Consider the following 15,272-nt stretch of genomic DNA (forward strand, 5'->3'; position numbering starts at 1 on the left):
CCAAGTGCATATATGCGTGTTTACACAGACATGAATACCAGGTTAGACAAATTAAATGCTTTTACAGCATGGCTCATCTTTCTTGGAGGCACTAAGAGGCTCTCATGCAAAATAGATGTAGTGTGGATGAAACAGGCCAGCACAAGATTCCTAGCTCAAGTCAGTTCTTACATAAAATATATCTGCAGTTGCCACTTTTATTTTTCTGGATGAATTTCACCTTGTGTCACCTGCCTCCCGAAACTGCAGTATGCATCTGTGCAGGACACAGCATTCCATAAACTGCTGGAGGAGTTGAACCAGACTTCGTGGGTCACTGTTTTCTCTTGTCCTTAAGAAGTGAGACTCTTAGAGACCTTCAGTGGGTTCAGGATGGCTAAGTTCTTAAACTGTATGTTCTTAAGATAATGAAAAAAATCTTGTTTGCACTACATCAGCTTTAGAGACTGATGATGACTGTTTCTGTCTGTCTTAAGCTTATTTGGTCAGGTTTTACAATGGATTTGACAAGATCAGGTGTGTATCTTATTTCAAAACATCAAATCATACTGAAAGGTAATCAAGGTGGAATTGTTATTTCCTTAGTGCAGTGATCAAATTATATTCTAAATTACATTATTCCACAGCAGATTGAAATAAAGGGTTAATTTGTAGCAGCTTCATAGCAGCAGAGCTGAGGAGATAATCTGCCCTATTGTGTTTTGATATCCCCAGTGTTATTTATTTGACTTAGTAACTCCAGTAGGTAGAAGAGGCTGTTGGCATTGAGGTGTTTAGGAGTCTGTGGCTACAGGGAGTGATGCTGAGTGGCTGTCTTGCAGCCACAGGCAGGGCCCACGCTCAGCCCAGTGCTGGCGTCACTGGGGCTGTGCTGCGGGGCATGGCCAGCATGTGGGGCTGTGCCCTGCTTCTTCCCTGGGGCTGTGTGGGGAGAGATGTCACCCTGGAAATTGAAGCCTTGTGATGTTTTCATAGTTTTAGTTACTTTCCCATGAAAGTAACATAAACATAAGTTTATCACATTCCATCTAAGAAACATCTTTTGATGGACGTTTCTCATGACCAGTGTGCTTGGGAAGGTGGTAACTTGATTATCCAATCCCTGGTCAATGTTGAGAATCTATAAATACTGGAGTCAGAGAATAAAGGCACTGTTTTTTGTTCTGACACTGAGAGGTGTTTGTGTGGATTATTTTTTTGTCCTCTAGAGACAGAGAGAAGCTCCAGTGTTTGGGTGCAGGATGGTGCAGGAAATCCCCTTCGTGAGCCGGACCAGGCAGTGATGGTCTTGTGAGTGCTGGGCAGCCCTGTGGGCTGGCCCCGTGTGTCTTAAGAGCCGATTTGCCAGTAAATAATTGAGTTGTTTGCTGGGAATAGAAGCAGAATTTTCTTCTTAGGCAAGTACTGTATCTTTATAAGCAATGAAAGCCAGTGTCTGACTCAAGTCCTAAAGCCCTTTTCTTTGTTGATCTAAGTATCTTCAAAAGTGGCATCAGAAAAGAAGCTCTGTGGCACTGTCACATAGTCAGTTGAAGTTGTTGATTTTATTTTCATTTTCTCTCTTCTCACTGAGAATGCTTCTGTTGTGCTCAGCAGCTGGGCAGAAGCAGCTCCCTCAGAGCAGGACAGCGTTCCTGACCTCAGAACAACCTGGACTTGTTGGAAGATGCAGCACACAGATACCAAATACAGATGAAAAGATCATTTTTCCTTTGGTTGTAAATTAGGAAAGTGCAATTAAAACACTAAATTTGCATTTTCCATTGGCAGTTAGGACTTGCTGGCTAGAGTGGGTGATTACCATATTTAAAGACCTTTTTTTAGCTGTTGCACCCTATGTCAGCCATTTTCCCACTTTTTGACACTTACCTCTCTTTAACTAACTCTTTCCGTAGCTTTTTAAAGGAGTTATCAAGCAGGTTTTATTATATACCTTTAGTAGTAATCCAGGAGAAATATCACTTTATATTTAGGTAGTCATAAATCTAGTCCATCTCAATCTTCACTGAAATACTTGATAACGTGTAGTACAGCTCTTTTGCTGAAACTGAATTACTTAGAAACCTGTCAACTCTTGTGTGTTATTTCCCTACTCTGCTTCTAGCAATTCCATGTTCCTATTCCAGATTTCTCTACCTGATGAATGCCATTTATTAGACATAAATGTGTGGTTTTCTGTTGAGCTGTGCTTGTGCCGTGGCACCTTGAGCAGCAGGGTAGCTCTGTGTGCTGTTATTCTGGCTGCAGGCTCAGGCTGCAGCCTCTCTCGTAGCTTGAATATTCAAGGATAATCTTGTTTGATGATTTAATAGAGATGAAGAGGAGGGGATGTGTCTCTCTTCTGTGACCCTCTGAGCTTTATGCACTGGGCAGTTAGTTTGAAAAATGAAATATCTATCCAGGAGATGGAGAAATTTAGAAGGGTAGGTGCCAGTATCTGGAAGAACTGCTACTGTATGAAGGTAGAGGAAGCGCTACTGCTTCTGCTTTATGGAATATAAAAAATTATTCCTGAGAGAAGCAGATACTGTAAGAGCTTTGTCTGAGCTGTTTCTGATGAGAGCAGCTGGCACTGAGAGGAAACTGGAACCTCCTGGCATAAGGTACTAGTTTGAAACCTACATATGGAGTCAGAACAGCAGTAAGGGAAACATTAATTTCAGGATCATCCTCTTGAAAATACTTTTTTCCTGTTTTCCCCTGGAAATGAAGTTTTATTTCTAGGCTAGCTCACCAGGCCACTCAACTGGAATTAATCCTCTGATCAAGGGAAATAAAATGAAAATAAATTTGCCCTCACATTTTTGTAAGCTTGAAAATGAGAAAATGGTAATATTTGCTCTAAGTTTTGGATTAAGCAGGTCTACTTGTAATTGTAAGACAACTGAAAGAGAATGTGTAGCACTAGAAAACTCATAAAGCTCTATCAAATGTAGTGGGAATGAAAGCGAGAATTTAAAGAGATTATTTTAAACCCTCCTAAATTAAAATTTTGTACTATATTTTGATTCTAATTCAAACAGGAGTAATTTTCTCCTGCATTGTTTTCACAGAAATACTAAAGGAGTATTGCTTTCTATTAAGTTGTGTTCAAATTTTCAGAAGCCTGTGTATTGAGAATTTTAAAAATAATAAACAATATATATAAATAAATAATAAATAATATAAAAATAACATCTATTATATATAACTATAATAAATAATAATAGTTCATAAGAACATTTGAACTAGCACATTGTGGGGAGGGAGCAGCATAAAAAAAATGGCATCTCTTTGTTAAGCTTTAGTTTTTTAAAACCATGCTTCCATTTCCTAGACGGTAAAACGAACAATTTGGCATATTCAAGGTCAACAAAATCTTGTTATAGAAGCAGATGAAGAACCCCAAACTCTTCAGTCTATATTGAATCCTTCGTATCAATGCTATTGAAGTAATGAAGTTTAATTTAAACTGAGATATCTCCTGCCATGCTATTTCAACACAGGAGCAAACATGCAGCCTACCTAGACAGCCCCAGCTTGGAATGGTCTCAGCTGTCTGGGGCATGAGTGTTTTTGAGAATGAGATCAGGATCAGTGCCAGACTGGTACTTGGACTGAATTTCTTTAAGTGCTTAAAGTATAAGAACTGCCCATGGTCCTTCATAGAGAGTGAAACTTTCTGCTCCCACCTATTGAAATTGATTTCCTATGCAAGCAGCAAGTAGCGTTTGCCAAAGCCACTACAGGCCCTTCAATCACTCAGCTGGCTCTTAGTTTTCCTGTTTGTGTTTTTCTTTTAACAGACTGTACTATGGAAAATAGACCACATTGCTCCATTAAACAGCCATCTGTTGAATAGCAGAGCTGTAAAAAAATAAAATCTATAGTGGGTATTTATCTAATGAGAAATTTACAGAAAATATCCCAGGTATGAATTTAAAATTAGTTTCCCAAACCATATGGTGGAATCTAGAGTGCTCCAAAATGTTTTTTTGTGTGGAGGTCAGTGTTTCCTTTTTGTCCTTTGATGTCCAAATAGTGCTACTGCTGAAAATCACACCATTAGTTTCAGGATTGCAGAGTCTAATAAGGAGGGGTATTTTAGTATGAAGCAAAACCAAAAATCTGTAGAGAGTGACAGTTGCTCCGCTAAGGGACCTCTGAAGTACCATTCCCTGGTTAGCTGAAGCTGGATGTGAGAAGCCTGGGATGAAAGCCAAATTGTGCCATGGACCTGTGTTGTCATCTTGTGCAATTTCCTTAGTCTTTTAATGACTTGTCTCCCTCCAGTCTCATTTTATAGCTGGAATCACTTGCCTGTATTAATATTTATACTCTACCTGCACTGTAAGTTACCTGGATATGGAGGTGTCTGTATTTTAGCTTTCCTGGGCGCTTGCCCCTTAAGACTCTCACCAGACTTTGTCAATCACTTTTGAAATAACATAGACAACTGCCAACAGAAACCTAATTCGGTGTAGCACTGCTCAGCCAGTTCCCAGGAGCTGCTTTGATACCTTATTTAAATTTCATGTTGTGTTTTGTGTCTAGGTTAAATATGATGGTGAACAGCTGGACTGTGAGCCTCCTAGAACTCCTGACATGAACCTGATAAGCCTAGAGAGGGCACTGAGAGGAGGGATTTGGCTACAGGGAGTGGATGCCAGCCAATCCCTGACGAGAACATAAGCAGGTACCTATTGGCCAGTGAGCTGGGTGGTAACCAAATCATAGTCAATCAGGTTCAAATACAGAGTCTTTTGAATAACCTATGTAAGAGCTGTGCAGGCAATTAAATTTTTCTCTGCCACGTGAACTTCGATGTCGTGTTATCTCTATGTCTCCCCTGGCTGCAACAGTTAAACATGCACCTAAAACTGCAAAGACAATAGAAACAGATTTTGCAAGTCAAGCAGTGTTTTCTTTACAGCAGAGGAGGGAGCACAAAGAGTTTCTGTAAAGCTTGGCCAGGTCACCTGAAGTTGGTGTAGCCAAAAATAGAGCCATGATCATCTCCTGCACTCTGACACCAAGGTTCATTACTCCTCTCTGTAATGAAAAACCATAGTCAAGGTGGTGTCACCTATCTGATGTTTTCAGGCCATGGAATTTAATGAATATCATTGCTATCTAAGTCAAGACTTCTGTACCGTTTTCTAAGTAGGATGCCAGCTCTTAGTTCACACTTGTCAAGTGCATCCCAAGAATTACTGTAGGGAATTTTTTTGCTTTACCTGCAGAACTCAAAGTGATTCCTGTAGAGTTCTCTTCTGCTGACTGTTTTACTGACTGTTCAGACACTTTTAGACTTCACCTTTCTACTGGATAAGAAACCTTACAAGGTACCCCGTGCTTTCCAAGTAGTTCCTGTGCCCAAATTTATCACGGGCTCCCCAAGTCCCAGCCTGCTCACTGAACCATGGTGTGCAGAGGTACCTGGGATAATGACACTGCTGCTGTTCCTTGTTAGAACCAAGGAGGGGTGTGTGGGGTGCAGATATGCTGCTGGCACTCACACACACACGGAGCCTTATCCTGTGCAAGCAATAGCACAGAACTCATGTTCTTGGGAGTGGACACTGCGAGGATGTGCAGTTTTAGACAACAACATGTATGTGATTTTGAATCTGTAGTATTCGCAGAATGCTATTTAATTGAACTTACTTCAGGTAGCTACTGCAAAATCAGTCTGAACTGGCATGATAGGTACAAATTATGGAAGGAAACTATACAGAAAATAAATTTGAAAGGGCCACAGAGCTTGAGGAAGCATTACTCTAGAGACCTTAAACCGGAGGTGGGATGCAGCATTAAACAGTGATGTGGTCGCAGCAGTTACTTGTATTTGTCTCCACAGGATGCCATATACAGGCATTTTCATATCAGCTGGTCTGGTGGGTGCTGTGGTAGCTACTCTGCATGTGGAGTTATTTAAGTTCCCAGTAGCCTTGTACAGTGTATGCTGAAGTCTTTAATTACTTCCTGGCAATTAATGGAGTGTGCTGGGTAGCCAAGGCCAGTATCAATATTGCATTCTGTGTTCTAAGCTGTCCTTTGAGTACTGGATACATATTTCAGTATTTAATAATATCTAATGGATCAAAGAGCAGATAAAGGCAGATAAAAATTGGCAGTGTATTTTTATAATCCTCTGAAACCCTTACAGCAGCCAAACAGCATGACATTGTGCATATTTTTTTGTGTTCTCAGGCTAAGTTATTAAAGTCATAAGGAAAGTAATATTTTTCCACATATCTTACAGTGCAATTTTCATATCTGCTAGTAAGAGTCTAGAGAACTCTGTAAACTGGTTTTGTTCTTACCATATGAAATTTGAATATTTAATTCCCAAAATAGTCTTGTATCTTTGAGTACTTTTATTACATCTGATTCCCTTGGTACTTTCTAGATGAGGGAACATTTTGTTTTGTCAGTAAAACCTGGTTTTGAGTGGGTAGAGAAAGGTTGGAATAATATATGTGCTACTTCATTTGAAGGGAAAAAGTATTTTGTAGTATCTGTGATATCTACTGATTATAAAACTGTTTGTAGTGTTGTCCTTGGGTGACTTTATGATGTTTGTATCCCCAGTCGCCTGGTTTATGTTACATATTAAATTCTACACCTTTAAGACTGGCTCTGAAAGTGAAAGAGGGAAAGAAGAAGAATGCAGTTTGTGTTGAAAAAACCCACTCCCCTGCATCCTACTCCTGGACTGTGGTGTCTGCAGCACAGATGGACAGCGGGACAGAGCTTCTCTTTAGTTTTTAGTTAGTTTAAGCTAGCTGAAGCAGAAGAGTTCCCTGGATTTTTTTTATTTTATTTTTTTTCCCCTCCTTGGATCTGTTCAAACCTGCTCTAGACTGAAAAACCCAGACAAACCTCAGGTGCTCATGCCTGTGGCACACCAGGGCCTGGGCCTTGGTACTTTCCGGCGCCGGAGGGACTGATAAGAACCTGAGTGAGCCAAGCTGCACCACATAAAAGAGACTTTTTTTTCTGGATTTGCCATTTCATCAAACAGTGAGAGGTTTTATTGTTTAATATTTCTATTAAATAAATTAATTTTAATTTAATTATTTTCTGTTAAATAAACAGTATTTTTCTCTTCTCTCCAAGGAAATCTCCTTTCCCAAACCAGTTGGGGGGAGGGGCTTCTTGGATTTGCTTTCTGAGGAGACCCTATTTAGAGGTTCTCTCCCAAATTTGCCCTAAATCAGGACAAGTATATATCTCTACAGCAGCTTTCATTTAAAAGCACAGATCATCAATGGATTGACCACCTGATACAGCTTTTCTGTTCCTTGACATTATTGATGCAAGTTCCTTTTTAATAGTCATTAAACAACCATAAAATTAGGAAATTACAATTAAGCTGTGCTCTAATATAGGCTGTGCAGGACCTGCTGCTGCCTAAGTCAGTTCTGTGCATGCTGAAATCATAATCCCTGCAAGAAGCAGGTGTTTAAGTATAAATAACCTGATTTTTTTAAGATACATTGTACACCATTATTGCATTTTATTACTTCTGTGGTAGAAGGAAGAATGAAGTAAAAATCATTTATGTTAGTGAAAAACAGACAAATTTAGTTAGGTAACATTGTACATTTCACTGCTGGACAAGGAGGGAAGAAGCTGATCAGGATGCTTCAGGTAAGAAATAAAAGCTCTCAAATATTAATTACTGTAATGGTATTGAGGAGGTTATCAACTCAAGCCAGATGCCCTGACATCCAGATAGCAGGAGAGAGAGGCTTATTCATTGAGAGTGTGGTGGTCACAGAACTGCGGCTGAACATTAATGTATTCCTTTCTTTTCAAGGTATTTACACCCCTGAACCGCTCTGCAATTTCTGGTGGGCTCTTTTATCCACGGGGTTTATGTTTGTGTATCATTTTAGCATCTTGCAGATCCTGGGATTGGTAAGTAAACCCAGGTTAATAAATGGGTAATCTGCAAGTACACGCAGAGTAAAAATACTGAAGAGTTTGAGAGTCCAGGTGTACATGGATAAGACTACTTGCATGGAAATTTTTGATAAGGCTACTTGTATGCAAATTGCATGTTCTAACAAGCATTTGTATCTTATATTTTGCAAGTACTGGTAAAATATTTCACAGATTGCTTATGTACCACAAATCCATTTATTAAATTTAAAATGAAATTTGGATCTGCTTTTTTTCTGAAAGCTGTCCTACTTGTTTCGAGCAAATGCGTGTCACCGAAACATTTTTGATTATTATGGTAATTCTCTAAATCTTCACTTGTTTTAGGTGAATCAGTGCAACATAAAAATATTGTTAATTGATAAATTGTTGCTTTCTCAGGTTACAGAAGTGAATTTGAACAACATGTTGTGCCCAGCCATCTCAGATCCTTTTTATGGGCCCTGGTACCGCATCTGGGCATCTGGACATCAGACTGTCATGACCATGACTCATGGGAAGCTTATAATCCTGCTGTGTCACAGTGCTGTCCCCACCTTCAAGTGGAGCATGGACTTTCTTAGGCTCCCAGCAAAGAAAATAGACTGAAATTTCTCCCCACAGAGTAATTCATACAGGAAGCAGAGATATACTGGAAAACAAAGAGGGGGGATGAGAGGACAATGGCTTTATACTTCTTCCCATAGTTTTTTGCCTCAAAAACACCTCTGTTATGAAGTGAGGTTTTTTTTACCTGCTGTTTTTCACTGCCTATTGCCAATGGCAAAATTAGTGGCCTTATTCTGGGGAAGATTTGTGTTTTATACATTTTGTATAGATTACAATAGAATCTTGCTAAGTCACCATTTAAAATTAGGCCAGGACCTGTCCACATTCTAGCAAAGAGAGTGGCAGTGCTACCTCGTTTTCCATTAAAGAATAATACACTTCTAGGATAGGAAATTCTGAATTGTAGCACTCAACTTATGTGAACCAACATGCTGAACTGCATTATCCAGGCTTAACTCTTAAAGCTTGAATGTTCCAAAATGGTCACAGGAAATGGTGCGCACTTGATTGTCCTGTCAGAAGTGCAAAACAGTGAAGTTCTACTGTATTTTCTAAAAGCTGATTGAAAAATGTTGGGGAACAATAAGTCAATTTAAAAAAAATCAACTGCTTAATTTCTAAGCTGCAATGGATAAGTATCTATCTAGTGAAGTCCCATCATGATGCTTTGGAGATTCTTTTATTTTGGTAAGGGGGGAAAAAAAGAATGTCAAAATAAATTCAAAAGACGATGTTATGTTTAAGCCATGATAAGATATTGCATCCACTGTTCTGTCCTGACTTTGAACAAAATGGTTTTTTTCACTTAGACTGGAGAAGGAGTGGAGATACAAAGTCCAATGTAACATCAGGGTGGTTTTTTTTATACTTAGTAGCTTTTGAAACATTCCTGCTCTGTCTATGAGGATCCTCACTGACCAGACTGGTTGGTGAAGAAACCAAATTAAACTCTTCTCTCCCTATAGCTCTGCTATATCATGTGTACTGACTTTAAAATACAGGTATAAAAAGGAATGTCAAATCAGTACAGGCCTCTACTGCAAAGAACATATTCCAGTTTAGTAGCATGAGCCATCAACATGTCTTTTGGAGAACAGGATGATGAGCAGAATGATCAACTGCATGTACCTGCTCAAATTTTGCAGGAGGAGAAACCATTGGGCAGAAAGAAAGCCTGACTCTGTTTGTCCAGAATTGTGAGCCCATTATGCAGACTGTTGTGTTTCAGGGCTGCATGTTTTTCTCATACTGAAATTTGTGGGAATTTATAGATTCATTGTGTTGTCAAAGTTGTGACTTGTAACACAAACCAAAACCATCATACCTCCTCCAGCTGGATCATCTGAATGTATGTGCTGAAGTTAAAGTACTGACATTTATACCTCAGGAAGCAAAAGTAGGTTGACTTTTTTTTTCCTTAAAAAAGAAAAAAATTTCTTTGGTGAGGGAACAAGTGGCTACTTCAAATAATTTTACTCCATATGATTAAAAAGAGTACACCTCAATCAGAAATACATTGTCCCATATTCTGATTTACAAACTGGTTTCTGGCTTTCTTCCATACCTTGCTGTATGTGTGTGTGTATGTATATAAAAATATACTCCTATGGTCACAACTTGAGAACATGCAGCATGTACCTAAACTATCCATCAGGCATATACAGCTGGTGTTAGTATTACAATAGAAGGACTTCAGACAAATTTTGCAAATACTTTTGCATTATTATTTGCTTATCTTAGGTGGCAATTTTGTTTTGTTTTGTTTCTTTTTTTTTTTTTTTTTAAGCATTATCCCTTTTTTCCTCTGTCAGGATATTGCAGTTACTGGAAACACTTCTTTAAGTGGGAGCCTTTTCTTTTTTCCTTTTTTTAAACTATACCATGTCCTCTCTGTAATCATCTGCTTCAGGGCATTTTACACAAGTATAAAGCAGCTGCTGTTTGTCACCATTGACTGCCTCTGGCCAATTAAAACTGCAGGAGCATTTAAATGAGCTCAGGTGTCTCACTCAGTGCAGGCTCTTTGCTTGGAAAGCAGAATTTTCAAGCTTTTCTGACTGACTTAAAATTCAGTAGCTGGAATGTGAACAGAGCTGACAAGGGCCATTCCTGGGCAGTGGAAAGGGATTCCTGATGCAGAGCTGCTGGGAGTGGTTGCCCCTGCCCTCCCTCCCTCCCTCTCTGGTTGGTCACTGGGCCCACCTGTGTTTTTCCCTCTTAGGCTGTTCCAGTTGTTTTGAGTCAGAAATTTGAGGTGTAATTTCACCATATGGGGCTTGTTGATGGAGCCGCTCATCAGAGCCAGTGGGGCTCTTGTACAGTCCTTCTAAACCTTGTGGGCACATTCTTGAGCTTGTTGAGTCTTTCATACCAATTTAAGCTGCAAAAACGTTTCTGAACAAGGCAAAAAAGTAGAGGTAACCAACTACTGCACTCAGTAAGGATTTTACAAGTATTGCAGCTGCAGTGAAGGAATCAAATGATGCAGCTGGAGTCAGGTGGGAAGGCAGGCAGTGCAGTCTTCACCTTTTTAACATAAGCTGTTGCTTCTTTGTTGTTGTGCAGTATCAGTGAGGCTGGTTGAGTTAGAATAGAATCCTTTAGGTTGGAAAAAACCTGAGTTCATCAAGCCAAGCATTAACTCAGCACTGCTGAGTCCACCACTAACCCTTATCCCCAAGTCCCACACCTACACGTCTTTTAAATCCCTCCAAGGCTGGTGACTCCACCACTTCCCTGGGCAGGCTGTTCAAGGCTTGATAACCCTTCCGGTGAAGAAATTTTTCCTAACATCCCATTTAAAACTTCCCTGGTGCCACTTGAGGCTGTTTCCTCTTGCCATGTTGCTTATTTCCTGGGAGGAGTGGCTGACCCCCATCCTCCTTTCAGGCTGTTGGTTCCAGAGTGACAAGGTCCGCCCTGAGCCTCCTTTTCCCCAGGCTAAACACCCTCAGCCATTCCTTAGATGTGTGCTTCAGACCCTTCCCCAGCTCTAATGCTTTGCTTTGGATGTACTCCAGAGCCTCAGTGTCTTTCCTGTAGTGACAGGCCCAAAACTTAAAATTACTCCCTCCTTCCCAATGCCCTTCTTTGAAGGCTTTTAGAACTTCATGTTGGTTTATGGTGATCCACCACTCAAAACTGCATCAGTGTAGCTGAGACAGACTCCACTGAAGGGGAAGGTCAGAATGGGAGCAGAAAGAAAAAACTTTGGAAGCAATTGATATGGAACTTGACATCCTTTATTTATCACCTCTCTCTGGTATCTGCTGGGAATATGTATTAGGCAGAGCTTGCTATATGTGCAGGGAATGGGAAAGCTGAGTACTTAATCTCTACAGCAGTTGTTTATTGTTTTCCCTGGCAGAGGCGGATTTTTCTTTTCCCTGAATGGTTTATTTTATAGGCAGTTACACTATACAGATTTCTTTGGTTGCTTTATGTTTATTTATGCTATAGATGAAAGCACAAAACTCTATTGCTGTTCTTGGGAAGTGATTGCATTCTCTCCTGGGTTGTTACACACTCAATCCATGTCAAAATAACTTGAAGCTGTTGCCCAGTACCTGGTAATGAGATTTTACAGTGCTGCAGTGCAATGCACAATTGAAAGCGTTGTCCTGGGCCACCTGGTCAAATGTGTTCAAATGTGTCATGGGACCAGGAATTTCAGCAGCAGTGGCAGTAGCTGTGGGGCAGAGCAGGAGTGGGGCTGCACAGCCAGACCCACTGTTCCCAGCAGCAGCAGCTGAAGCAGAGTGTAAAATCTCACCCCAGAGTGAGACTTAATTTTCTGGCCAGAATACCCCAAAAAGTTCTTGTGCAGTGCCACTGCCTGGCCTTCAGAGATGCTGGTATGGGTTAAGGGAACTGAACAGAACCCCCCAGTGTTAGTATTATAGGCATTTTTTATGCAGCCTTGGAGTAAGTAGCCCTTCAAAACGGAGGTAAACCAGGAACATTTTTGCCCCCACCACCTCATGCCATGGCTTCAGCTGTTCAGGATCCCTGTAGTGGTATTTTTCCAGGGATTCAAGACACTTTACTGTACAGTGTCTGAGCTGGATCTATTTGTATAACTTTCTCTTTTAAGCACCAAATGAGAATTTCCATCATTTCTCTTGAAGGGTGGAAACTAATAGCTCTTGCCCATGTGTTTATAAATCAATGAAAAGCCACAGTCTAAGAACATGCACCTGGAGCTGGTTTTGGTTCAGCTTCTTAGTTCAAAGATTCTGCCCATAAGCAAAGCTTGAGCAGCTGCTGCCTTGGTGAGCCTAGGAAACAGGAAAAGTCAGTCCATTTGCAGTCCAGTCAAACCTTGGTGTCAGAGAGTACCTAATTGTAGGTTTCTGTTTCTGGCCACAGAGTTTTGAGATTTCTGTATATTTGAGACAATTTTATAAAGTTCAGTTATAGTTTTCAGAAATGGCTATTTGCAACTGTTAACTGACTGTACTTTCATGTCCTAAGTCTTGCATCTAAACCAGAAGTATTTGTGTTCTATGCATCCATAGCTAATGGAAAATAGAATTGTGGAGTTTTCTTCAGTGTTGCAATTGTTTCACTGTAGGTGTATCCTTAGAAATTAAATTTGGCCTTATAGTTAACAAAGCTCTGAAAAAGCCAAAAGCCAGGAAGAGGATGTATGTCAGCCCTAGTAGGAAGTTTCTGCAGGGAGACAGGTCAGCTTTGGTGTTTTCAGTTCTACAGTGACAGGACTCAACAAATCTGTTGATTTTTGTGATCTTGTACTTCAAGTGATATTGCTGTAAATCTCTCCTGCAGCTGTTGGTGTAACTTAGTCAAAGCCAAGCTGTTTTATATACAATTTCATTTTTCTTCAGGGTCAATTTTGTACTTTAAAAATCTATTTCTGCATTTCCTGAGTTATCCCAATGCTGCAGAGGACAGCAGGGAGAGCAGTGAGCATATCCTGCTCCTCCCCAACCATGCTGTGCAAGGGGCTGGGCTGGATCACCAGGGACACTGCAGGAACCTGCAAGGCTGCTTACCCCATGCTCTAGTCCCAGCATGGCATTATCCAGGCACAGAATGGGTTGGTGAGGGCAAGGATGGATGTGGATGGGCTCAACTGTGACATATGCTGTTAGTTCTGAATAATTAGTAAGAGTGTTATAAATTTTGTAAACTTTTTAAACTTTGGTTATGGAGGTAACATTACAAATAAGGGGTCATTTGTGTACTTGTTTTTGTATTTTGCTCTGGTGGGCTTTTTTGTTGTTGTGCCCTAAGTCCAGATCATTGGGCAAATAGTCGTTAAACCTTGAAATTAAAACAAATAAATGCATTTTACTCAATACTGGATACTTTTGTTATGATTCTAATTGTGCCCGGTCTGAGTCTATCTTGCTTAGAACTTTTTCTAACTAGAGGCACATAATATTAGCTCTTTATAATCAGGTGAGAAGATGGAGGCTTCTGTCTGAAACAGCGTGTACAGCCTGATGTTGTCTACCTTGCATACACCAGTTCCTGTGAGAACAAGAGGTACTGGGATTTCTGGAATTCTAAGCAGTTCAGTCTGACTTGTGTCTGTTACCACTCAGTCAACAGCAGTTTACTGGCAGACTTACTGCAGGGTATAAAATCCTTTACTCACTGTCCTTGTCTTTCAGGTGCAGAGCTCAGGAAACTGTTACAAGGATGCACCCTCCATGCTTCTTCATTGCTCCTAGCCCAGCTTGGGTAATGCTTTGTGGTGTCCATTACACAGCACTTTAGCATAAGATGGTAGAACACCCACAGAAGTTTTCAGCTCACACCTTTGTTCAGAAAGCTGCTGTAGCAGCTACAGGACTGCACTCAGCCCCACACCACAGGACGGCAAAGTAGTTTTAATGCACTTTGCAAATGCTTCTGGCTGTAATAAACATAATTGCAGCCTAGTTAAATGTATTCTTGTGACTCAGTAATTTCAGACAAGCAGGTTATTGCCTTGTGTGTGGTTCTTGGAAAATACTGTTCTTGGAAAAAGAACATACTGGATGTGGCCACCCTGTATTATTACATATCCATTGCAGAGGATCCAGTCTTTCATGTGGCTGGGGAAAAGAATCAACTCTCCAGCTTAATTTCTCTGGAGGAGTATAAAGACTGATGAAACAGCTTAAGTAGAAATCCAGTGTGAATTGCTGTATGGCAGCCTGAACTGAACCGAACAAGCAATTTCCCACTGCAGGCACTGCTGATTATTGTCAGCAGCTCTCTGTAACTAATTAGAAATCAGCTTTTATTGTTTAATACCAACAAATCTGTAAGAATAAGCAAGTTTCTTCATCTGAAACACCCTTAATGCTACTTTCTTGGTTTGATTTTTACAGTATGGGAATTGGAGAGCCGGCTAAAGCAGTGAGAACAGTGGAAACTCATTGTAGGAAGTGGTAGCTAGCTCTGCCTTTCAATGGCCTCAGGGTTTTACCCAGTTGAGAGTAATGATACCAAATGTGTGAGCCAGCTTCCATCACTGGATTAGTATTTACCCAGGCAGGTTTCCCTTCATATGTTTGTTAATCTTCTAAATCAAAGCTTCAGAGCAAGTGAAGTAAGGGCTGCATCAGACTTCAACATCCAAAGGTGACATAGATTCTACTGCTCTGCTTTCAAAGACTTTGCATCTACAGACAGCAGAGCTATTATTACAGCATGAGGCAAGCAAAGCCCTTCTAAACTCAGAGCTGAGTTCCAGGGAGATGGAATGCTTTATCTCAGGAATTATCCTACAGTGGAAATATGCTCCCGTTAACTCAGACTCAGTAGAAAGTGTCTCTCAG

General features: G+C 40.4%; 1 protein-coding gene across 7 annotated transcripts in view; it reads left to right on the plus strand.

Moving 5' to 3' along the window:
• The window catches only part of TMEM164 (transmembrane protein 164), a 46,028-nt gene extending 32,088 nt beyond the window's left edge, over nucleotides 1-13,940 (plus strand). For 5 of the 7 annotated variants that reach the window (XM_088062853.1, XM_005530023.3, XM_088062855.1 and 2 more), the window contains exons 6-7: nucleotides 7,805-7,905; nucleotides 8,311-13,939. In XM_088062853.1, coding sequence (XP_087918979.1) covers nucleotides 7,805-7,905; nucleotides 8,311-8,517 — 308 coding nt within the window. In that variant the 3' untranslated portion in view covers nucleotides 8,518-13,939. Of the gene's footprint in view, nucleotides 1-7,804; nucleotides 7,906-8,310 lie in introns of all 7 variants that reach the window. The other 2 variants (XM_014258795.2, XM_014258796.2) reach the window with 2 other exon arrangements.
• The last annotated feature ends 1,332 nt before the right edge of the window (nucleotides 13,941-15,272 follow it).

The sequence above is a fragment of the Pseudopodoces humilis genome, chromosome 15 (genome assembly GCF_049639895.1).
Source record: "Pseudopodoces humilis isolate 2021_Gansu_Grassland_sample_001 chromosome 15, ASM4963989v1, whole genome shotgun sequence".
Taxonomy (NCBI): Eukaryota; Metazoa; Chordata; class Aves; order Passeriformes; family Paridae; genus Pseudopodoces; species Pseudopodoces humilis.